General features: G+C 42.5%; 1 protein-coding gene and 1 long non-coding RNA gene across 2 annotated transcripts in view; both read left to right on the forward strand.

Moving 5' to 3' along the window:
* The window catches only part of LOC144680013 (uncharacterized), a 773,835-nt gene that overhangs the window by 723,585 nt on the left and 26,469 nt on the right, over positions 1 to 23,781 (forward strand). The gene's annotated exons all lie outside the window — the stretch shown is intronic.
* LOC144680008 (inositol monophosphatase 2-like) overlaps positions 1 to 23,781 on the forward strand; it is a 53,533-nt gene that overhangs the window by 3,283 nt on the left and 26,469 nt on the right. The window contains exons 2-4 of the mRNA XM_078541089.1: positions 534 to 667; positions 11,617 to 11,721; positions 13,450 to 13,495. Coding sequence (XP_078397215.1) covers positions 534 to 667; positions 11,617 to 11,721; positions 13,450 to 13,495 — 285 coding nt within the window. The remainder of the gene's footprint in view (positions 1 to 533; positions 668 to 11,616; positions 11,722 to 13,449; positions 13,496 to 23,781) is intronic.

The raw sequence follows: 23,781 nt of genomic DNA on the forward strand, positions 1-23,781 counted from the left end.
TGTTTAACCGTGCATCTGTCCTCACCTGAAGCTACTTTAACATTTGTGCATAAGTAACAGCAGTTTCCATTAGCCCCACTGTTATTTTTCAACAAATTATGACCCATTATTTTTACAGTAGCTTCATGAAGATCCACTACTTCACATCTCTGTTTCCCTCTTTGATTGTTCCATGGGTTTTTGACATGGAGGGATCTACATGCATTCCAGCATGGGTACCATAGTACCATAGAAAAGGTACAGCACAGAAGGAGGCCATTTGGCCCATCTTGTCCATGCCAGCATGGGTAGGTTCATTTCAATAGAGCTGGCATTTCAAACAAGACTGGGAGCCAGTCAAGAACTACCTTACTCCAGGAAAAGACCTGTCACGGCTGGCAACCTAATGTTGAGTACCCATAAAAAATATACTCCATATGAGAATCTTCAGAGATGGGGGAGGAGTGAAATAGGAGGAAAGTTGTAAATGTAACTTAATGTAACAGCGAAAGAAAGTGTCTACAACAATGTTCACATATTATCTTTGTTCGTAGATAATTAGAGAAGCGTTAAGGATTGAAAAGCGAGTGCAGACAAAATCCTCGGCAGCAGACCTTGTAACTGAAACAGACCAGCTCGTTGAAAATCTAATCATCACGACTCTAAGCAAAAAGTTTCCTTCGCACAGGTAGGTGGTTTTGAATGGCAGCCATATGTTCCATGGATGTTATAATTTAATTTCTTATTTTTTTGCCCTTTCCCACTTTAGATGCAGATCATTGTTCCTACCAATGAAGATTAACATGCACTGACCAATAGCCTGCCTTTATCCATAGAAATAAGTGGTTGGTAAATTTGAAAATAGCTGAGATAATTACCAATATCTAATTGCTGTGCCTCATTTCATAGTTTCTAGCTCATATTTGATGGCTATAATGAGCCCAATGAACAGACTTGGTGAAAACGAGTTATTTGAAGGGGTTGCAATTTGATGTGTTTTTTGCATGGTAAAAGTGCAAGCAATTGGGAAGTGTGACATTGACTCCCTGTGAGCTGCAACTAGGAATGGGCCTAATCACTTTGTTCAGGTAATGTGGAAAACCACTTTTTTACATAGGGTTTGTCCCCAGATTTGGCAGCTCTGCATCTGGGAACCAGTGCCAGTTGGAAAAGGAAATAAGAAGACAAGAAATAGGAGTGGGAGTAGGCCATATGGTTCCTCCAACCTGCTCCACTATTCAGTAAGATCAAGGGATGCCTTGCTGCAATTATAAAGGGCCTTGGTGAGACCACACCTGGAATATTGTGCGCAGTTTTGGTCTCCTTATCTGAGGAAGGATGTTCTCGCTATAGAGGGAGTGCAGTGAAGGTTTACCAGACTGATTCCTGGGATGGTGGGACTGACATATGAGGAGAGATTGAGTCGGTTAAGATTATATTCGCTGGAGTTCAGAAGAATGAGGGGGGATCTGATAGAAACCTATAAAATTCTAACAGGACTAAACAGGGTAGATGCAGGAAGGATGGTCCCGATGGTGGGGGAGTCCAGAACAAGGGTTCACAGTCTGAGGATATGGGGTAGACCATTTAGGACTGAAATGAGAAATTTCTTCACCCAGACAGTGGTGAGCCTGTGGAATTCGCTACCACAGAAAGTAGTTGAGGCCAAAACATTGTATGTTTTCAAGAAGGAGTTAGATATAGCTCTTGGGGCGAAAGGGATCAAAGGATATGGGGAGAAAGCAGGAGTAGACTATTGAGTTGGATTATCAGCCAAAATCATAATGAATGGCGGAGCAGGCTCGAAGGGCCGAATGTCCTACTCCTGCTCCTATTTTCTATGTTTCTATTTCAGATACACTTTCCTGCCATTTCACTTTATTCCCTTAATGTCCAAAAATCTATTGATCACAGTTTTGAATATAATCCATATATATGTTGGGAGGTGGTGGTGTAGTATAGTGTTATTGTCACTGGGCTCATAACCCAGAGATTCAGGGTAATGCTCTGGGACCTGGGTTCAAATCCCACCATGGCAGGTAATGAAATTTTAATTTAATAAAAGTCTGCAATTAAAAGTCTTATGATAACCCCAAAACCATTGCCAATTATCACAAAAACCCATCTGGTTCACTAATGCCCTTTAGGGAAGGAAATCTGCTGTCTTTACCTGGTCTGGCCTACATGTGACTTCAGACCCACAGCAATCTGGTTGCCCCTTAAATGCCCTCTGAACAAGGGCAATTAGGGATGGGCAATAAATGGTGGCCTAGCCAGAGATGCCCGCATCCCATGAATGAATAAAAAAAAATCAATGACTGAACATCCACAGCTATCAATTCCAGGCAATTCCAAAGATTCACAACCACCTGAGTAAAGAAATTTCTCTTTGTTCTCAGTCCTAAATGGTTGGCCCCTTATCCTGAGCCTATGATCCCTGGCTCTAGACTCTCCGTGCAGGGGAAACAACCTCTCGGCATCTACCCTGTCCAGCCCTCTCAGATAAATGTTAAATGCTGTGTTTATATATTTCAGTGTTGCTTATAAGGTCATGCCATAACTAAATGAGGCAGTGCTATTGTTTCTGGGGCACTAAGATTACCTCGTATTAAATAACAGTGTCTGATGGCAGAGGCTGCTGCTAGCCCCGATTATCCTGGCTACTGCAGCCGTGAGCTGTCACCCGATGTGCACAGGAGTGTGGTGTGTTTTGTTTCTCAAGCAGTGCTGGCCTGTATGGAGCTTCTCCCAACATGGGGATTCGGCTCACAACCAGATAGAGAAAAGTGTAAATGGAACTTTTGAGCAAGGCACCAAGCTTTCATTTCCTGTTCCATTGCTAGTCCTGGAGACCCACAAATAGAACAAATCCCTGAGCAGCGGTAGCATCGCTGTACTGTGGGAAATCTTCCACTGGATGTGGCTTTGCTTACAAATGTGTCAAGTGGGTTAGCGGTAGAGCAGCTGGGACAGGTGTATTTATTCACTGGCACTCTACAATCGTGTCATTTTAAATTTGCCTTCTTGTCTTAAGTGTCCTGTACAAAATGAAAGTTTTTCTTGAAGCAGCTTTTTTGCATGTTAAATGATCTGTCATTTATAGATTCTAATTCTGCCAATGTGTAATACTGTGTGCTCTCTTATGCCCTTTCATTCTCAAGCATCATGTCTGGATATGGGCGGTGCTAGCAAGGACATTTATTGCCCTTGATATGGGCAGTGCTAGCAAGGACATTTATTGCCCTTGATATGGGCAGTGCTAGCAAGGACATTTATTGCCCTTCCCTGGTTGCCCCTGAGAAGGTGGTATTGAGCCTTCCCTTTCAAGCATGGCAACCCATGTGAAGAAAGTGCTTCCGTAATGCTGTTATACACATTAGAAGAGTTTAAAATGGTTGATAACGAATCAGCAGCCTGTTTCACATCTCTCCCCATTTTCATTTTCAGTCCCTTCAATAGAACAAAAAATATGAAACTATCCCAATGTATAAAACTCATATATATTTTGTTATCATTCTGCTATTACGGATCGTAAATTCATGGTTTTCTATATGGTTTTCACAAACTGGTTATATTTTTTGGAAGGTATTTCATTTTCCGCGCTTTCCCCCTGTGTTGTTATGACAAACATTGTCCTTTGCCACAAGTGTGGGCAGAGCATTACCTGCGCCCCAATGCTGCAATGTCACCAACTGCCATGAGGTGACTAAGAAAAGTCCATTGTGACTCACTGTAATATTCTAATCTCTCTGACCTGTGTTTAGCACCTACTCTAGACAACATGACTTGGTGCAGTGCATTGAAACTTCACTATATTTGACATATTGAACCAACTCCTACTCCTTCTTTGTCAGGACTTCAAAATTCCCAACTGCTATCTCCGTCTCTCTCTTCCCTCCATCCTACAACAGACACTCAAAAACCAATCCTGTTGACATCTAGTCATTGATATTGTCTTTCCTCATACTCTTGCATCATGATTGTGTCTGGCATTATGGGGGGGGCCCGGCCTTCACAAGTTTCACAGTAATACCTGATCTACAGACTGCCGTAACTTTAGACTATAATCAAAGCTACGTGATTCCACAATTTTTTTCAATTTAATTTTTAATATCTAGCCTAAAATGACATTTAATTAGAAGCAGAATTTCCAGCAAAACGTCCTTCTCTTGGGATGGTCAGTTGTTTCCCTTTTGAGGAATTGTGCATGTTAGATGGGAGTTAGTGGTTCAAGTGAGACTCACTTGTTCCAATGATGAATGTTACAAACCTAAAACTATTCATTTCTTGAAAGGAAATTGGATCCTGAAACATAGTTGGAAGTAAGTAATTCAAACAAAATTGTCTGAGTGGTATAAGCCAAGTTTGTACCCACAATTTCCCCAAGCGATTGATATCTGATCTTGCTAATAGAGTCAGTTAATAGATACTTCTACTAGAGGAACAAAATATGATGATGTGGGTGCCTCAGAAAACATAACTCCCACCCTCGCTGTCCCTCCACCCAAAGGTCCAGTTTCAAAGCACCGCAAGTTATTCTTACTCTGAAAATAATGCACGCCTGGGTGATATACAGAGAGGAAAACAAAACAATTAATTTGTGGGTAAATGCATACTACTGGTTAGGCATGTTACTGAGCCGTTCAGAGAAAACCCTAGGTTTAAGTTACAGTCCTTGCCACGTTAGCTGATCTAAGCCAGAGCAGTAATTGGAGTGCAAAACAAAAACAGAATTACCTGGAAAAACTCAGCAGGTCTGGCAGCATCGGTGGAGAAGAAAAGAGTCGATGTTTCGGGTGCTTCACCTGACCTCAATTTCTTGGGCAGGGGAGAGAAAAGCCGCAAAGGTTTTCATTGCAGACTATCATCGGTGACCCCTGTTGACAAGTGTTTGTGGTAGAAGAGAATTGAGCATTTCTGTGATGTCCCGTTTATTTTAAAGCCACCCATTGTACAGGCCCTTGTACAATTGAAGATTTGGTTAAAGTATCAGATGACTGCCATATCTCAGCAGGACCCTGCATCTTCAGGAAAGAGAGTTTATGGAAATAAAGGTTTAGGTAAAAGCCAAAACTCACCAGTTTTAGAATACTGAGTCCTGCAATATGCAAAATGAATCATAGGTAAATGAATCAGTCAGTTTTGGATTTTTAATTCAGTCAGAAATCTGTCTTTTAAAATGTGGTTATTTGGATTTGAGTTTGATTGTGTTTGTGTTCAAGTCATTGTTTTCTATTTTTAAAAAATGCCTTTATGGGTAAAATATTACTGAAAGGCATAATAGGCTTTGCTTCATAATAGCCCAGATATGATATATATCTCTAAACTCCTAAGTTTTTCCTGATCTGTTCATGATTAGTATAAATGTTTTATTGGGAATTGGACTAATTTCGACTAACAAGGTCTTACTGCAGGATGTCGTATGTTGCTGCTCGTGCTATATTTATATATTTGTTGGGATGTGTGTGGTGATGATACAGTTAATGCAGTGCATGCAGGTGCAGCAGGCAGTAAAGAAGGCAAATGGTATGTTTGGCCTTCATAGGGAGAGGATTCGAGTACAGGATTAGGGATGTCTTGCTGCAATTATACAGGGCCTTGGTGAGACCACACCTGGAATATTGTGTGCAGTTTTGGTCTCCTTATCTGAGGAAGGATGTTCTTGCTATAGATAGAGTGCATTGAAGGTTTACCAGACTGATTCCTGGGATGGCGGGACTGACATATGAGGAGAGATTGAGTCGGTTAAGATTATATTCGCTGGAGTTCAGAAGAATGAAGGGGATCTCATAGAAACCTGTAAAATTCTAACAGGACTAGACAGGGTAGATGCAGGAAGGATGTTCCTGATGGTGGGGGAGTCCAGAACCAGGGGTCACAGTCTGAGGATACGGGGTAGACCATTTAGGACTGAGATGAGGAGAAATTTCTTCACCCAGAGAGTGGTGAGCCTGTGGAATTCGCTACCACAGAAAGTAGTTGCAGCCAAAACATTGTATGTTTTCAAGAAGGAGTTAGATATAGCTGTTGGGGTGAAAGGGATCAAAGGATATGGGGGGAAAGCGGGAGCAGGCTATTGAGTTGGATGATCAGCCATGATCATGATGAATGGCAGAGCAGGCTCGAAGGGCTGAATGGCCTACTCCTATTTTCTATGTTTCTATGTTTTACAACTGAATTGCTGCTTCTATCATAACCAAGGGCACAAAGATTCAGTTTATTGAAGGGCATTAGTGAACTAGTTTGTGTTTTTTACAACAATTTGTGAACATTCATGTTGATTTATTACATAAAACATAAAAAATTTATGGCACAGAAGGAGGCCATTTGGCCCATGGCGTCTGTGCTGGCCAAAAGAGAGTGATCCAGCCGAAGGCCACTTTCCAGCTCTTGGCCTTGTAGGCTACAGTACTTCAGGAGCATATCCAAGTACTTTTTAAAATGCAATGAGAGTTCCCGCCTTTACCACCCTTTCAGGCAGTAAGTTCCAGACCCCGACTGGCCTCCGGGTAAAAGAAGAAAAATTCTCCTCATTTCCTCTCTAATTCTTCCTTAAATTTATGGTCCATTGTTATGGACCATTACTAAGGGAAATGGGTCCTTCCTATCCACTTTAATAGGCCCCTCATAATTGTGTACACCTCAATTAAATCTCCCATTAGCCTTCTCTGTTCCAAAGAAAATAACCCTAGCCTATCCAGTCTTTCTGCATTGTTTACCTCCGCTATACCCTCTCTAGTGATCTCACATCCTTCCTGCAATACGGTGACCAGAACTGTGTGCTACTGTAGTCCAGCTGCTGCTTCTGTGCCTTGGTTAATAAAGGAAAATATCCTGTTTGCCTTTAAACCCACCTTATCTACCTGTCCTGTTACCTTCAGGGATCTGTGGAGAAGCACTCCAAGGTCCCTCTGCTCCCCCACACTTCTCAGTATCCTCAATATTGTGTATTTCGCTACCATTTTTCCCCTCCCAACTATATTACTTCACACTTCTCTTTTTGCTACTAATCCCTTTTGCTACTTTTCTATTCACCTGACCTGGCTATTGATACCTTTTTGGAGTCTACAGTTTTCTTCTTACAATAATTGGCTGTGTGGTTGATGGTATCAGCTGCAATATATATCACCGCAAAAAGCAAGGGACTTAGTACTGAGCCTTGTAGAACCCCAATGGAAACAGCCTTCCAGTCATCGAAACACCCATTGATTGTAGCCCTTTGCTGCCTGCCTCTGAGCCAGTTTTGGAACCAAATTGCCACTTTCCTTTGGATCCCATGAACCTTAATTTTTTGGCCAGTCTGCCCTGTGGAACCTTGTCAAAAGCCTTGCTAAAATCCACATAGACAATTCTGCTGCTGGCCTACAACTACCAGATTTATTGAATTAACTTTCACATCCTGACAGTGGGATTTTGAACTCTTGTAGCAATATGGGTCAACAGCAGGTAAATGAAGTTGAGTTATAGGTAATCCGTAACTGAATGGCAAGGCAGCTTGACGTGGCTGAATAGGACATTCCTGTGCCTAGAACCAGGACACTTGCCCGTCCCCGCTGTCCTATCAGAACATGAAAAAAATGTTTGAATTTGTTCAGTGTAAAAGGGAAGGAATTTTGTTTACTGTATATTTACTGGAAGTTATGTAATTTGGTCATATGAGATGTTTTTATGGCCAGTAGAAGTAGTGGCAGAATGACTGCCCTCTTTTCCCACTCCTTGTTTGACCGCAAAGCACACTTGCCAATTCAGTGAGTGTTTAACTTTTCTGTGATGTGACTGTAAAATACGCACACAGGTTTTCATGTAAGTTTTTTACAAGAAAAGACAATAGTGTTTATTGTACTTAACACCCGATCTTAATAAAACGCTCCAAATCTCTCTCTTTCATGTGTATTCAAGAGTTCACGCACACACAAGTAAGTTACAAAGTGGGAGGAAAGATTTGGCAGTTTTTAAAATTCAAAAGGTCAGCTCTATATGATTCAGTAGATTGATGCCTTGGATGGTTTCAGACTGGGTCCAGTGATCTTTCTAAATTCTGCAATGGGACGATTTAAAGATGTTGATCGATGGTTTCTATTTGGTTCCTGGAGTGAGCAGCTGCTGGGTTGGTTTTTAGACGCTGCCCACAGCCTATAACTGGTCAAACAACAGGCAGGGCTCGAGCTTGCTGGATTAGTAAAGAGAGAGAGAAAGAATGCCCACTCGGGGACTACATTCTTCAACATCTCTCCTCCTTCTGTTCTCTGGCCTGGAGAAAAACAATTTTGTAAACACAAAATGGGATGGTTGATCATCACATGATTCCCCCTCACCAACTGACCAGTTACCCAAACATGATCACAGCAAGTTGATCCCAAGCCCATGGTTTAGACATGATTAGATTATGGCTAGACAAGTTCCTTTCTCATTAAGGGTCTATTGCCCAAACTGATTGCATCCAATGTCTCGTTCCCCACCCAGTTGAATACACAGGTACTGTCCGAATGGTTTGTGAATAGGTCAGGAGATGGGGTCATTCATTTTCCTCTAAGGTCTTTGATGGGTTCTTCTAGACAGCCTAACTCTGTTTTTAATAGTTTTGGAACTTGTAAAGTACAGTTATGAAAATATTCAGCCATTTTAGCTTCTGTTTTAAGTCATTGAAATGCTGTTGTTCAGTCTTTTAAAACACAACCTGTGGTTTCAGCCTAATAAATAGACATTTTTGATATTAAGCATGGCTGTATAACATTAAATGAGCATTTTGACAAAAATGATAAATATGAGAAATGAAACATTGTACATTCCAAAAACTGATATAATCTTTTTAGAGGAAATAAGTTTTTAGTTTGGTGCTCCAGATATGTCACTGTGACTTAACAATTTGCAGCTCTTGACCAAAGAGGTTAAATTAAATAATCAATTTCATCCCTGCCCCAGTGTCTTTAATCTGAATGTTTTATGTATCTTTCCCTGTCATTAATCAATGCCAATTTATGTCGTAAAACATTTACTCATACGGAGGCAACAAAATTGGGAAGTTGCGTTTTTAATTAAACTTCCTGCAGGCATTAGCGGCATTTCTGAATCCTAGCTCTAAAACCCAATTACAGATTTTTTTCCTTTCCTCCGTGAGCATTTAGAATCTTTTCCTCTACCCCACTCCAAGCTTTTGGCTCCTTGATCGTGGGATTCTGCAGCTGAACTTTGCTGTGGCCTTATGATCTTAATTAGGAAGAAAATTACTTCATCCCCCTTCTCAAACCAGCTTCAGCTCCACATCTACATTTGGGACCCGTGTGGTGAAGCAGAAATCCGCATCCTTGCCTGACACACTTACACCAATAGATACAAAAACAGAATTACCTGGAAAAACTCAGCAGGTCTGGCAGCATCGGTGGAGAAGAAAAGAGTCGATGTTTCGAGTCCCCACGACCCTTCAACAGAACTGAGTTTTTGTTTTGGATTTCCAGCATCCGCAGTAGTTTTTTGTTTTTACACCAATAGATATGCAGACATAGAAGATACTTGCAAAGATTGTGTAATACTGTGGTTAAATACTCACTGGAGAAACAGTATAACCTACTTCGTTATATACACAAGATAGTGAATATATTGAGGCCGTTCTTTGAAGAATGTACAGTTGGTGAAATATTATTACCACCTTTGCATTGCTTCAGAAGTGACAGTACAAATTCAGAGGTACGTCCTGACCTGACATCAAAAGGGAGCGGGTGTAAGGCTCCTTGCATGCAACGCTATGGCAACACATTGTCCTCATACCTTATGGAGTTGATCTTCATTATGGTGCTAAGCTGAATTGAAAAAACTAATGAACTGTCTGAACATTTTATAAAACAGAAGAAGAGTTTATAGTGAGGTAGAATGTGCCCAAAACAAAAACAATCAGGAAACTTTCAGGTGCTGTTTTAATGAGTGTCCTGTAAGTAACCGATTGAAAATGACTTTGGAAAACCATACTGAACCATGCAACAGTTTAATTGGTGTACACGAGTCAGTTTCTTAGTAAGTTAAATACTTTTGACATGAACATATTAAAATGTGCCTACATGTGCATGTGTGCCCTAGGAAAACGAGCGCAAATTGAAATGACCGAACCAGTGGGATTGACGGAATCTCGCAATTTCGAACTGGTGGAGTGGGGGTGGGGGTGTGATGACTAGTTTTGTGTGTGAGGCCTGATCCGGCAAATTAAATCTTAAATCAGTGGAAAATACAAACGTAAGTGGATTTGGAGATAACTCACTTGCATTTTAAAATACCCCAGTCTTTTGCACTGGTTTAAATGATTCCTCCCAGATTTCACTGATTGGCCTAAACCAACAGGAGTTCAGCTCCATTGTATTTGGAAGATGTGGACACTGCTGATTGGACTTTTCAAAACATTTAAAACGGATAGGAAGCATTGGAAGGGCAGAACTCAACAACTAGAGAATGTGAATGCAGGGCTATTTGCTGCAAAATGATAGCTACAGTATAACCACAGTCCCAATGTGTTTTCCTCCCTTGCAATCTATATTATTTAGTTTACCTTCATTACAAATGGATCATATTAATAACATTAGGTGGGGGTTGCTGGGCTCTACGGGGTTACACTCGAATATTTCTGGCTTAATTGTTGAGATGCAGCCTTGTTTAAAAACACCAGGGAAACTGCATTGCTCATTTCCTGTTCTTATTTAGGAACTCTGTCATGTTTTAACTTCAATATTGAATACGTGTATCATCCTGCTACAGTACAGTTTAATGTTAAGCTGAGCCAGATCAAAATTTATACTGCTACGTGAAAGGAATAATTATGTAATAAAATAATTAAAAATTTTAGTTTGACTTGAATTATCGATTTGGTGACTAAGAAACTGTGGTACATACAGACCAGGATTTTTCAATCGGCGTGCGGGGGCGGGCCCGACACGCTGGCGCGTAAAATGACGCACGGCGATGTGGGGCGTGCGTCCCGATGTCATCGCGATGTTTCGTTCGGCCGGAGTGCATGCTGGAGTCAGCTGCATGCCCACCGATAACTGATAGGCCTATTAAGGCCATTAACGAATTATTTAATGCCATTGTTTGCGCTGCCCGTCCATCCTTGAGGTTGACGGGCAGGCGAAAAGGCCAAGCGGCCTTCAGGTTTTTTTTAGGAAACCTCATCCATGGGCGAGATGAGGATTCCTAAAGCTTTTACTACTTAAATAAAAATTTTATATGAAAAATAAAAACATGTCCCATCTCATGTGACATGAGGGGACATGTCTCATTACATTTTTAATTTCTGGAGGTGTTTTTACAAACCGCTTCAACCTGTCTGAGGCACAGAGCTGCCTCAGGGAGATTGAAGCACTCTTTCGCACACATGCGCGAAAGAGCGCTGGCCCTGATTCCCCCCCCCCTCCCCCCGGCCCGCACAGGTAGCACTGAGCACTACCTCACACATATTACGCTGGGCGGGCCTTAAATGGCCCACCCCCGTAAAATGGCGGCGCAGAGCCGATCGCGGGCAGCAGCAGCCGGTCAACGTGGGAAAAATTCTGGCCTTAGTTTGTAGTTAAATAATATAGTGTACAGCTGAATTGAATATATATAATGTAATGCATGGCTGGCTTTCCTTTAATTGAATCAAGTTTGTTGTTGCAGATTTATTGGTGAAGAATCAGTTGCAGCTGGTGAAAAGTGCATTCTGACCGATGATCCCACTTGGATAATAGACCCCATCGATGGAACATGTAACTTTGTACACGGGTATAATCTGTGCTTCAAAAGATTATTTCCAGCCCTTCTCAAAGAAACCAGCCACCTTGCATACAAAACTGGATTATGAATGCATGCTTAAGTATTATACAGGAATACAAGCTTAGTGTTCTTGTTGTCCTTTGCTGTTGAAAATATTTGCTTTTCAATGTGTAAAACAACAAGTGCTGGCAAATTTTTAGGGGATAGTTTTTTTGACCCCCTGAAAGGGGGAAATGGTGGCATAGTGGTAACATCACTGGACTGCTAATCCAGATGCCTAGGTTAATGCTCTGGGAATGTGGATTCAAATCCCACGTTGAATTTGAATTCAATTAATAAATCTGAAATAGAAAGCTAGTCTCAGTGATGGTGACCATCAAACTATCATCGATTGCCATAAAAGCCCATCTGGTTCACTAACGCCCCTTTAGGGAAGGAAATCTGCCATCCTGGCCTACATGTGACTCCAGACCCACAGCAATTTGGTTGACTCTTAATTGCCCACTGAAATGGCCTAGCAAGCCACTCAGTTCAAGGGCAATTAGGAATGGGCAACAAACGCTAGCCCTGCCAACGACACCCACATCTCATGAAAGAATTAAAAATAAAATATATATATAAAGACTAAAATCACTGCTAAACTTGGTAGCAGATATTAATACAGCAGCACATTTCATATGGAAAGGGTAACATCCATAACAATTTCTCTGCAACATTAGTACCAGAGATTGGCAGTGGCAGTGTGGTCAATCCTAAGGAAGGCAGTGCAGGTTCTGTCTCTTGAAGAAGGAAGTAACTCTTTATTACGTAGCTGCTGATAACGATGTGTACGTACAATGGAGCTGCCTTCTCCTTTAACAAGGGCATGGGCTTCGTGAGTAATTATTACACCAATTACTATTTGTGAATTCTTGAACAAAACAAGGAAGAATGTCATTGACAAATACAGGAAGTTGATTCCACAGAGGTTATGAAGAAATAATTGCAACACTGAGTGAGAAAAGAAAATGCTTGTATTTATATAGCACCCTTCATAACCTTAGGGCATTCCAAACCACTTTACAGCCAATTAAGTACTTTAAATGTGTTGTCACTGTTACATCATATGAAATGTGGCAGCCAGTTTGTGCACAATGAGGCCCCATGAATAGCAATGTGGTGATGACTAGATTATGTGTTTTGTGATGTTGGTTAAGGGATAAATATTGTCCAGGACTTCGGGGAGAACTCCTGCTCTTCGAAATAGTGCCAAAGGATCTTTAATGCCTACCTGAGTGGGCAGTTAGGCCTCGATTGAATGTCTCATCCAGAAGACAGAGCCTCAGACAGTGCAGCATTCCCTTGGCACTCCATTGGTGTGACAGCGTAGAATTTGTGCTCAAGGCTCTGGAGTGGGACTTGAACCTTTGACTTACTGACTTAGGGGGTGAGATTGCTACCAATTAAGCCACAGCTGACATAATATGAAAGGAGCGAGGATTGCATTTTTATGAGGCTAATGACTATGAAACAAGTTTGGGCATTTTAAAGCTGCATGTTCTTGCAGTGTTGTTGGTGGCTGTTTAATTTCACAGCAAAAAAAACAGCATTTTCTCATTTTCTATTGAGATGAATTTCATGACCTAAGTAACAGTTGGATTTCCTCATTAGGCCAAACAATTGCTTTTCCTCTCTTTTAATTTCTAAAGTTACATTGTTATATCAACCAGAATTATGACACTGACTTCTCTTTTTTAGAACACCGGTGGTGGCAGTTTCTATTGGACTTTCTGTCAAAAAAGAGGTAAAGAATATTGTGTGATGAACTGGCCTTCTGCCTTGACTGCATCTCAATTTCACCAGTTTCTTCCCCCTCCCCAATTTCCTCCTCTCCTTAAGAAATTAACTCTTTGCTGGGCTACAATTCCAGATTCACAGCCTACCTGCCCCAAATAAACTGTGAGAATGGATGGCGAGTGTCGCTAAGCTATTTGACGGCGTGGGGCATCACAGCCAAGCCTGATTTGAAAACTTGCCTTCCATCCATCTCGTATGTTTATTGGATAGCAACGAGGAGCAGATAGCTGTCCCCTCTCTAGGCCAGAGGCACTGAGGCGAATTGTGGCAAGCACCTTCTCAGATCAGCTGAAGCCAGTTAGTAAAGCAGACCGAGATAATCAAACATAGGACCTTCAGGCACTTGGGAGTGGAATGGGATTTTGAATAAGCATGAAATCATTAAGAGAGTTGGAGCTGCGTCACTTAGAGCTGAGGAATTGGTCTATGGAGGTACATTTTGCAAAATTTAAAATTAAACACTCTTTGCCACAGCTCTCCATTGAGATGGTTGTGGTGGGTGCTAGGCTTATAATGGCCGGGACTTTCCGGCCCCGTCATGGGCGGGACCCCCACGGGCGAGGCGACGCCCCAGCCAGAAGTCCATTGACTTGCGGCGGGACCGGAAGATCCTGGCGGGCGGGCGGGTGCGCAAAATCCCGCCCACTGTGTGTAACTTGAATATTGTGGGCCATGTTGGACTGTTAATGATGGAGTGTGTCCGCATGAAGTGCTGAGCAGTTGAATTTCAAGGCTTGAGAAGCAACACACAGAGGAGAAAAGACCTTTCATGAATTTGTGACCGTTGGGATCCAGGGCAACAGTGTTGCAAAGATTAAGATGTGGATAGCAGCTTCTAGAGCATTTGAGAAGTGTGGAGAAGGATGGAACTGCAAGGGATGGTAACCACAGGCAGGGCCACTGACACTAAACTGCAATTGGTTGCTCAAGAAGAACAGGGAATGACTAAGAAAGAAGGTAAGCTTGTGGTTGCATAAGACTACATAGTTATAGGGATTAATAGCAACTTTGGAAGCTTGTGTGGGAAGTGACAGGGTTTGGCACAGGACTAAATGGGTGGGTAAAATTGATACCAAGAAGGCGAGAAATCGAGTTCATACCTCATGTGAGAACCAGTCACATAGGTTAAGCACAGAATAGAGACCCCACAAAGGGAATTTCAAAAGCTAAGAGAAAGATTGGTTAAAAATGACTTACAGTAATCTCGCCCCCTGTCGTGCGCTAAATCTAATGTTTAGGCAGTTCAATGTGTGGCTGAATGCATGGTGTAAGAATAAGGGTGGAAGCCCCTAGACCATGTAAAATCTATAGTCAAATCCTTGTCCCACTGTTTACACTGAGAAAGCACCTTTATAATTAATAAATTGGGAAGGATTTATCCAAAGGAATGGAGCAAACGATGACAGCGTGGATTGGGAATGGTAGCATAGTGGTTATGTTGCAGGACTAGTAATCCAGCAGGTTTTCACTAATGATCCAGATACATTAGTTCAAATCTCATCATGGCAGCTGGGGAATTCAAACCCTGTTAATTAAATGTGTGGGAGGAAAAGTTAGTGTCAGTAATGGTGACTATAAAGCTCTAGGAAGGAAATGTGCTGCCCTTTGCCAGCCTGGCCTATGTGTGACTTAGAAATGTGTTTGATTCTTGACTTTCCTCTGAAATGGTCTAGCAAGCCACTCAGTTTTTGTTGCAAGTCTCAGTCTGCGTCATTTGTCAAGAAGGCAGCTCACCACCAACTTTTTGGCGTAATTAGGATGGACACTAAATGCTGGCCTTACCAGTGACACCTACATCTTGGTAATTAATTATTTTTAAAATGGGAAGGTGCCAGGTGAAGACAGCAAAGGCATGATCTATTAGGTATATCTCTGAGCATTGGGAGAAATAATGTAGATTAGAAGTGATGGTTAGGGAAGTAATATCAATTGGGCCTTCTGAAACTTTATTTATTCATTCTCGACATGTGCGCTTCACTGACTGGGCCAGCATTTATTGCCCATCCCTAATTGTCCTTGAGAAGGTGGTGTTGAGCTGCCTTCTTGAACCGCTGCAGCCCATGTGGTCTAGCAAGCCATTCAGTGCTGTTAGGAAGGGAGTTCCAGGATTTCGACCCAGCGACAGTGAAGGAATGGCGATATATTTCCAAGTCAGGATGGTAAGTGACTTGGAGGGGAACCTCCAGGTTGTGGTGTTCCCATCTATCTGCTGCCCTTGTCCTTCTAGGTGGTAGTGGTCATAGGTTTGGAAGGTGCTGTCTAAGGAGCCTTGGTGAATTCCTGCAGTGCATCTTGTAGATGGTTCACACTACTGCTACTGTGTGTCAGTATTGGAGGGAGTGAATGTTTGTGGATGTGGTGCCAATCAAGCGGGCTGCTTTGTCCTGGACGGTGTCCAGCTTCTTGAGTGTTGTGGGAGCTGCACTCATCCAAGCAAGTGGGGAGTATTCCATCACACTCCTGACTTGGCCTTGTAGATGGTAGACAGGCTTTGGGGAGTCAGGAGGTGAGTTACTCATCGCACGATTCCTAGCCTCTCACCTGCTCTTGTAGCCACTATTTATATGGCTAGTCCAGTTCAGTTTCTGGTCAGTGGTAGCCCCCAGTTGATGGTGGGGGATTCAGTGATGGTAATGCCATTGAATGTCAAGGGGCGAAGGTTGGATTCTCTTTTGTTGGAGATGGTCATTGCCTGACACTTGTGCATTGCGAATGTTACTTGCCACTTGTCAGCCCAAGCCTGGATATTGTCCAGGTCTTGCTGCATTTGGACATGGACTGCTTCAGTATCTGAGGAGTCACAAATGGTGCTGAACATTGTGCAATCATCAGCGAACATCCCCACTTCTGACCATATGATGGAAGGAAGGTCATTGATAAAGCAGCTGAAGATGGTTGGGCCGAGGACACGACCCTGAGGAAGTCCTGAAGTGATGTCCTGGAGCTGAGATGACTGACCTCCAACAACCACAACTATTTTCCTTTGTGTTAGGTATGACTCCAATCAGCGAAGAGTTTTCCCCCTGATTCCCATTGACTCCAGTTTTGCTAGGGCTCCTTGATGCCACACTCTGTCAAATGCTGCCTTGATGCCAAGAGCAATCACTCTCACCTCATCTCCTTGAGTTCAGCTCTCTCGCCCATGTTTGAACCAAGGTTGTAATGAGGTCAGGAGTTGAGTGGCCCTGGCGGAACCCAAACTGGACATCAGTGAGCAGGTTATTGCTAAGCAAGTGCCATTTGGTAGCACTGTTGATGACCCCTTCCATTACTTTACTGATGATTGAGAGTAGACTGATGGGGCGGTAATTGGCCGGGTTGGATTTGTCCTGTTTTTTGTGTACAGGACATACTTGGGCAATTTTCCACATTGCCGGGTAGATACCAGTGTTGTAGCTGTATTGGAACAGCTTGGCTAGGAGCGCGGCAAGTTCTGGAGCACAAGTCTTCAGTGCCATTGCCGGAATATTGTCAGGGCCCATAGCCTTTGCAGTGTCTAGTACCTTCAGCTGTTTCTTGATATCAAGTGGAGTGAATTGATTTGGCTGAAGACTAGCATCTGTGATGCTGGGGACCTCCGGAGGAGGTCTTAAGGAAAGAGACTAGGAATGAAGAACTGAACTGCGGGGTTATACATGCATCAGGTAGGATAGAACAAGAATGAATCGAGATGAGGTGATATTGTTTTTAAGTGAAAGTTTAAACTTGGCTCAGAGAAAAGAACTAGGCATCGGAACAGAGTCTGTTTGCAGGAATTTAGGAAATAAGAGAGTTGGAGGAATATGTTGCTCGCCACTGTAAATTGAAAATATACAATTGTGGGAGATCATAACAAATATTGATACATACTAAGTTGTAACTGTGGGGCATTTTGATCTTCCTGACACAGACTGAGACTTGCAATAAAACCTGCTTTTATGTAGCGCCATTAATGTAAGAAAAAGTCCCTAAGGAGACATTTGGACAGGTGAGCAAAAGCTTGGTCTAAGTGATGTTATAAGGAGTGTCTTAAACAAGCAGAGAGAGCTAGAGAGGCAGAGAGGCATAGGGAGGGAATTCCAGAGCTTGGGTCTAGCAGCTGAAGTCACGGCCACCAGCGGTGGAGTATAGGAACTCGGGATATTTAAGAGGCCAGAATTGGAGCAACGCCGAGTTCTCGGAGGATGATAGGACTGGAGGAGGTTACAGAGACAGGGAGGGGCAATTCCACGGAGAGATTTGAACACAAGGATGAGAATTTTAATTTTGAGGTGTTGGTGGACTGATCCAGTGTAGGTCAGCAAACACAAGTGTTGAAGAACATGATTTGGCACAAGTCAGGATACAATCAGCAGAGTTTTGAATAAGTGCGAGATTATGGAGGGTGGAATGTGGGAGGCTGGCTAGGAGTGCATTGCGATAGTCGAGTTTGGATGTAACAGAAATATGGATGACCATGCAGATATTGTGTCTGTGTAAGGTTGTTTCTTGAAGATATTAAAAACTGCTGTGTCATATTTTGCTGATAATGCTCCTGTGAAGCACCTTGGGATATTTTTCCATGTTAAAGATACTATGTAAATGTATATTGTTTATAAATTAGATTTAAAGATAGAAGACTAGAGAGATGAATTGCAGTGTGAAAGGAATAAAACAGGAAGAACTATTTAAAGAGAAGGATCCAGTGGGAAGGTAGGACATTTGAAATGTCTTTTGCATTGTTGCATCCCAAAGCAGGAGGGTAAAACTGACGTGGAAAAAAACAGTGATTGAAAACCTAGGAAAACACTGTTAATCTTATTCCTTTACAAATCATGTTCATTTTACCCTCTTGTGAATTCTACCCAGCATGAATCGTCTGAATGAGGTCTCTAATCATGAGTTAAAGCAGGAAAGAAAGGCTTGCATTTATATAGCACCTTTCCGGATCACTGGATGCCCCAAAGTGCTTTACAGCCAGTGAAGTACTTTTGAAGTGCAGTCTGCTTTTGTGAGGTTGATGGTTAAATATTGGTGAGGATACCAGGGAGAACGCCCCTTCTCTTCCTCAAAGTAATGCCATGGGATCTATTACCCCCATCCGAGAGGGCTGATGGGGCAACAGTTTAACCTCTCACCTGAGAGAGGACACCTCTGACAGTGCAGCACTCCCACAGTACTGCGCTGGAGTGTCAACCTAGATTGTTGTTCCCAAGTCCTGGAGTGGGGCTTCTGCAACACATCAAGGAAGGGGAAAGTTACCTGGATGCCTTATACCAGGAGGCAGTCACACCACTTAGGATAGGTCAGTGGCCAGGGACAGGGGGGTGTGACTGTGAGTGAGGCAGGTAAGGGGACCCAGAGGGCAGGAGTGTGAGCCTCTACAATTGTGCAATAGGTTTGAGGTCCCCTCAGCTTGTTTGGATGAGAGTGTGGGGGCTGTAGGGTGAATGAGCAAACTGACCATGGCACCATGGTACATGAAGCCATCCAAGTGGGGGGAGCAAAAAGGAATGTAGTGCAGTAGTAGTAGTAGGGGAGAGTATAGTAAGGGGGATTGACAGTGTTCTCTGTCTGAGCAAGAGTCCAGACGGCTTTGTTACCTGCCCGGTGTCAGGGTTCGGGACATCTGCTCAGAGCTGGAGAGGAACTTGCAATGGGAGGGGGAGGATCCAGTCGTCGTGGTCCATGTAGGTACCAACGGCATATGCAGGACGAGGAAGGAGGCTCTTCATAGTCAGTATGACAAGCTAGACACCAAATTAAGAAGCAGAACCTCAAAGGTAATAGTTCCTGGATTATTACCTGAGCCGCGTGCAAATTGGCAGAGGACAAATAAGATTACAGAAATTAATGTGTGGCTCAAAGACTGGTGAGGGAGAGGTGGGTTCTGGTTTGTGAGGCGCTGGCGCCAGTACTGGGGAAAGTGTGATCCGTACTGTTGAGATGGTCTACACCTGAACCATGCTGGGGCTGGTGTCCTTGGCAGTATTCTAACTAGGGAAGTAGAGAAGGTTTTAAACTGAATAGTGGGGGCAAGGGGAGATGTGGTAAGCCAAAGAGTAGAGATAAGGCAAGAGTGAAAGGTATTAATATGGGAAATGATAAACAGACTGTGACAGAAAGGGACAGAGAGTACAAATCTAAGAGTAAATCAGCAGATAAGACTAGATGCTACAAAATAGTAAAAGGACAAACTAAAGGCTTTGTATCTAAACGCACGTAGCATTCGAAACAAAACAGATGAACTGAAAGCGCAAATAGAAATAAATAAGTACAATATAATAGCCATTACAGAGGCATGGCTATAGGATGACATAGATTGGGACCTGAATATTGAAGGCTACATGACATTTAGGAAGGACAGGAAGTTAGGAAAGGTGGAGGGTGGCTCTGTTAGTTAATGATGGTATTAGCACGTTAGAGAGGGATGACCTATGTTCAGGAAACCAGGATATAGAAGTGGTTTGGGTTGAGATGAAGAATGATAAAGGCAAGAAGTCACTTGTGGCAGTGGTGTACAGGCCCCCTAATTGTAACTACACAGTAGACAGAGTATGAAAGAAGATATATTGGGAGCTTGCCAGAAAGGTACAGCAATAATCATGGGGGATTTTAATCTACAGTCAATCTATAGACTGGAAAAATCAGATGGGCAAAGATAGCATAGATGAGTTCATAGAATATTTTCAGGGTGGTTTCTTAGAACAGCACAAAGTAGGGCGATGGAGGATGAATTAAACAGGTATTTTGCTTCAGTCTTCACTATAGAGGACACAGGTAACATCCCGAAAAAAGCTGTAAATAAGGAAATGGAAGGGAGGGAGGAACTCAGGAAAATTACAATCACCGAGGAAGTGGTATTGAGCAAATTGTCAGGGCTTTGGGCTGACAAATCCCCAGGTCCAGATGGGCTTCACTCCAAGTTCTTGAAAGAAGTGGCTATTGAGATAGTTGATGCACTGGTTTTAATTTTCCAAAATTCCCTGGATTTGGGGAAGGTTCCATTAGATTGGAAAATAGCTAATATAACTCATTTATTCAAAAAGGGAGGGATACAGAAAGCAGGAAACTACAAACCAGTTAGTCTAATATCTGTCATAGGGAAAATGTTCGAAACTATTATTAAAGAAGTTATAGCAGGGCACTTAGATAAATTCAAGGCAATCAGGCAGAGTCAGCATGGTTTTGTAAAAAGAAAATTATGTTTAACCAATTTATTGGAGAGCTTTGAAGGAGTCACATGTGCTCTGGATAAAGGGGACCCGGTGGATGTACTGTACTTTGGTTTCCAGAAGGCATTTGTTAAAGTGCCACATCAAAGGTTATTGCAGAAAATTAAAACTCATGGTGTAGGGAGTAACATATTGGTATGGATAGAAAATTGGCTAGCTAACAGGAAGCAGCGAGTTGGCATTAATGGGCCTTTTTCTGGTTGGCATGATGTAATGAGTGGTGTGTCACGGGGATCAGTGCTGGGGCCTCAACTTTTTACAATTTATATAAATGACTTGGATGAAGGGACCGAAGGAATGGTTGCTAAATTTGTTGATGACACGAAGATAGGTAGGAAAGTAAATTGCGAAGAGGATGTAAGCAGGCTACAAAGTGACATAGATAGGTAAGTGAGTGGGCAAAGATTTGGCAAATGGAGTATAATGTGGGCAAATGTGAAATTGTTTATTTTGGCAGGAAGAATAAAAAAGAAGCTTATTATCTAAATGGTGAGAGATTGCAGAGCTCTGAGATTCAGAGGGATCTGGGTGTCATAGTGCATGAATCACAAAAGGTTAGTATGCAGGTACAGCAGGTAATTAGGAAAGCTAATAGAATGTTATCATTGATCGTCAGGGGAAATGATTACAAAAGTAGGGAGGTTATGCTTCAGTTGTACAGGGCATTGGTGAGACCACATCTGGAGTATTGTGTACAGTACTGGTTTCCTTATTTAAAGAAAGATGCAAATGCATTAGAAGCAGTTCAGGGAAGGTTGACTAGGCTAATACCAGGATTGGGCAGGTTGTTTTATGAGAAAAGGCTGGACAGGTTAGGCTTTTATCCGCTGGAGTTTAGCAGATTAAGAGGTGACTTAATTGAAACCTTTAAGATCCAGAGGGGTCTTGACATTGTGGGTGTGGAGAGGATGTTTCCTCTTGTGGGAGAATCTAGAACTAGGGGTCACTGTTTAAAAATAAGGGGTTGCTCATTTAAGTGACCCTCTGAGGATTGAGAGTCTTTGGAACTCCCTTCCTCAAAAGGTAGTGGAAGCAGAATCTTCGAATATTTTTAAGGCAGAACTAGATAGATTCTTGATTAACAAGAGGGTGAAAGGTTATCGGGGGTAGGCAGGAATGTGGCTGAGGTTACATTCAGACCAGCCATGAGCTTATTGAATGGCGGAGCAGGCTGGAGGGCCGAGTGGCCTACTCCTGCTCCTAACTCGTATGCACGTATGTTAGTATAGAGAATAGTAAGTTAATAGGTGGAGTTGGATTAAAGGAGGAAATCATGAAGTCTAAATCAGGAAAAATAAAAACACCTGGAAAAACTCAGCAGGTCTGGCAGCATCTGCAGAGGGGAACACAGTTAACGTTTCGAGTCCATATGACTCTTCAACAGAACTAAGAAAAAGTAGAAAAGAGGTGAAATATAAGCTGGTTTAAGCGGGGGTGGGGGGTGGGGGGGTGGGGGGCAGCGGGGGGGCGGTGTTAGAGCTGGATAGAGGGCCAGTGATAGGTGGAGATAGACAAAAGGACAAAGAGTGTTGAAGGTGGTGATATTATCTAAGGAATGTGCTAATTAAGGGTAGAAAGCAGGAAAAGCAAGGTACAGATAGCCCTTAATTAAGGGTAGAAAGCAGGAAAAGCAAGGTACAGATAGCCCTAGGGCTATCTGTACCTTGCTTGTCCTGCTTTCTACCCTTAATTAGCACATTCCTTAGATAAAAACAAAAAGCTAAAAGCTACTGCGGATGCTGGAAATCCAAAACAAAATAAAAACAGAATTACCTGGGTAATTACCTTAGATAATATCACCACCTTCAACACCTCTTTGTCTTTTTGTCTATGACATCTTTTGGCTATCTCCACCTATTGCTGGCCCTCTATCCAGCTCTACCACCCCCTCCCCCACCTTAAACCAGCTTATATTTCACCTCTTTTCTATTTTTGCTTAGTTCTGTTGAAGAGTCATACGGACTCGAAACATTAACTGTGTTCCCCTCTGCAGATGTTGCCAGACCTGCTGAGTTTTTCCAGGTATTTTTATTTTTGTTTTGGATTTCCAGCACCCGCAGTTTTTTGCTTTTATTTAAGTCTAATTCAGGGTTACTGGGCATGTATGTTAAACATTCCTGGGTACAAGGTGTTCAAAAAAGAAAGGGAAAGGAAGAGGGGTGGTGGTATTGGTTAAGGAGAGCATTGCAGTGCTGGAGAAGGAAGATGTCCCAGAGGGTTCAAGGACAGAATCAATTTGGCTAAAGCTAAGGTACAAAAAAGGTGCAATTACATTGCTCAGTGTAGTCTAAAGACCGCCAACTAGTGGGAAGGACATAGAGGAACTAATCTGCAGGGAAATTACAGAGAGATGCAAACATTATAGAGCAGTTAAATGAGGTCTTTAATTACCCAAATGTAGTCTCGGACAGTGATAGTGTAAAGGGTGGAGGGGGCAAGCGTTCCTAGATTGTGTTCAGGAGAATTTTCTACAGCAGTGTGTGTCCAGTTCAACAAGAAACGATGCACTATTGGACCTGGTTCTTGGAAATGAGGTGGGCCAAGTAGATCAAGTGTCAGTGGGGGAACATTTAGGAGACAGTGATCATTGTTTCGTAAGGTTTAGAATGTGGGTAGAAAAGGACAATGTGCAATCCAGGGTAAGAATAATTAACTGGGAAAGAGTTGACTTCAATGGGGCAAGAACGGAGCTGGGCCGCATAGACTGGAACCTAAGGTTGGCAGGAAAACTGTACCTGAACAATTGGCTACCTTAAAAGAAGAAATGGTTCGGGCGCAGTCAAGGTATATTCCCTCAAAAGGGAAAGGTAGGGCAAACAAATCCAGAGCTCCCTGGATGAAATAGGAGATAGTAATTAAGACATAGAAGAAAAAGTGTGCTTGTAATCGGTCTGAGGTAGAAGATACAATTGAGAACCAAGCAGAATACAGAAGGTTCAGAGGAGAGGTGAAAAAGCAAATAAGAAAAGCAAAGAGGGATTATGAGAAAAGACAGGCAGCCAACATAGAGAGGAATCCCAAAGTCTTCTCTAGGCTCATA

Source organism: Cetorhinus maximus, chromosome 4 (genome assembly GCF_964194155.1).
Source record: "Cetorhinus maximus chromosome 4, sCetMax3.hap1.1, whole genome shotgun sequence".
In the NCBI taxonomy this organism is placed as follows: domain Eukaryota; kingdom Metazoa; phylum Chordata; class Chondrichthyes; order Lamniformes; family Cetorhinidae; genus Cetorhinus; species Cetorhinus maximus.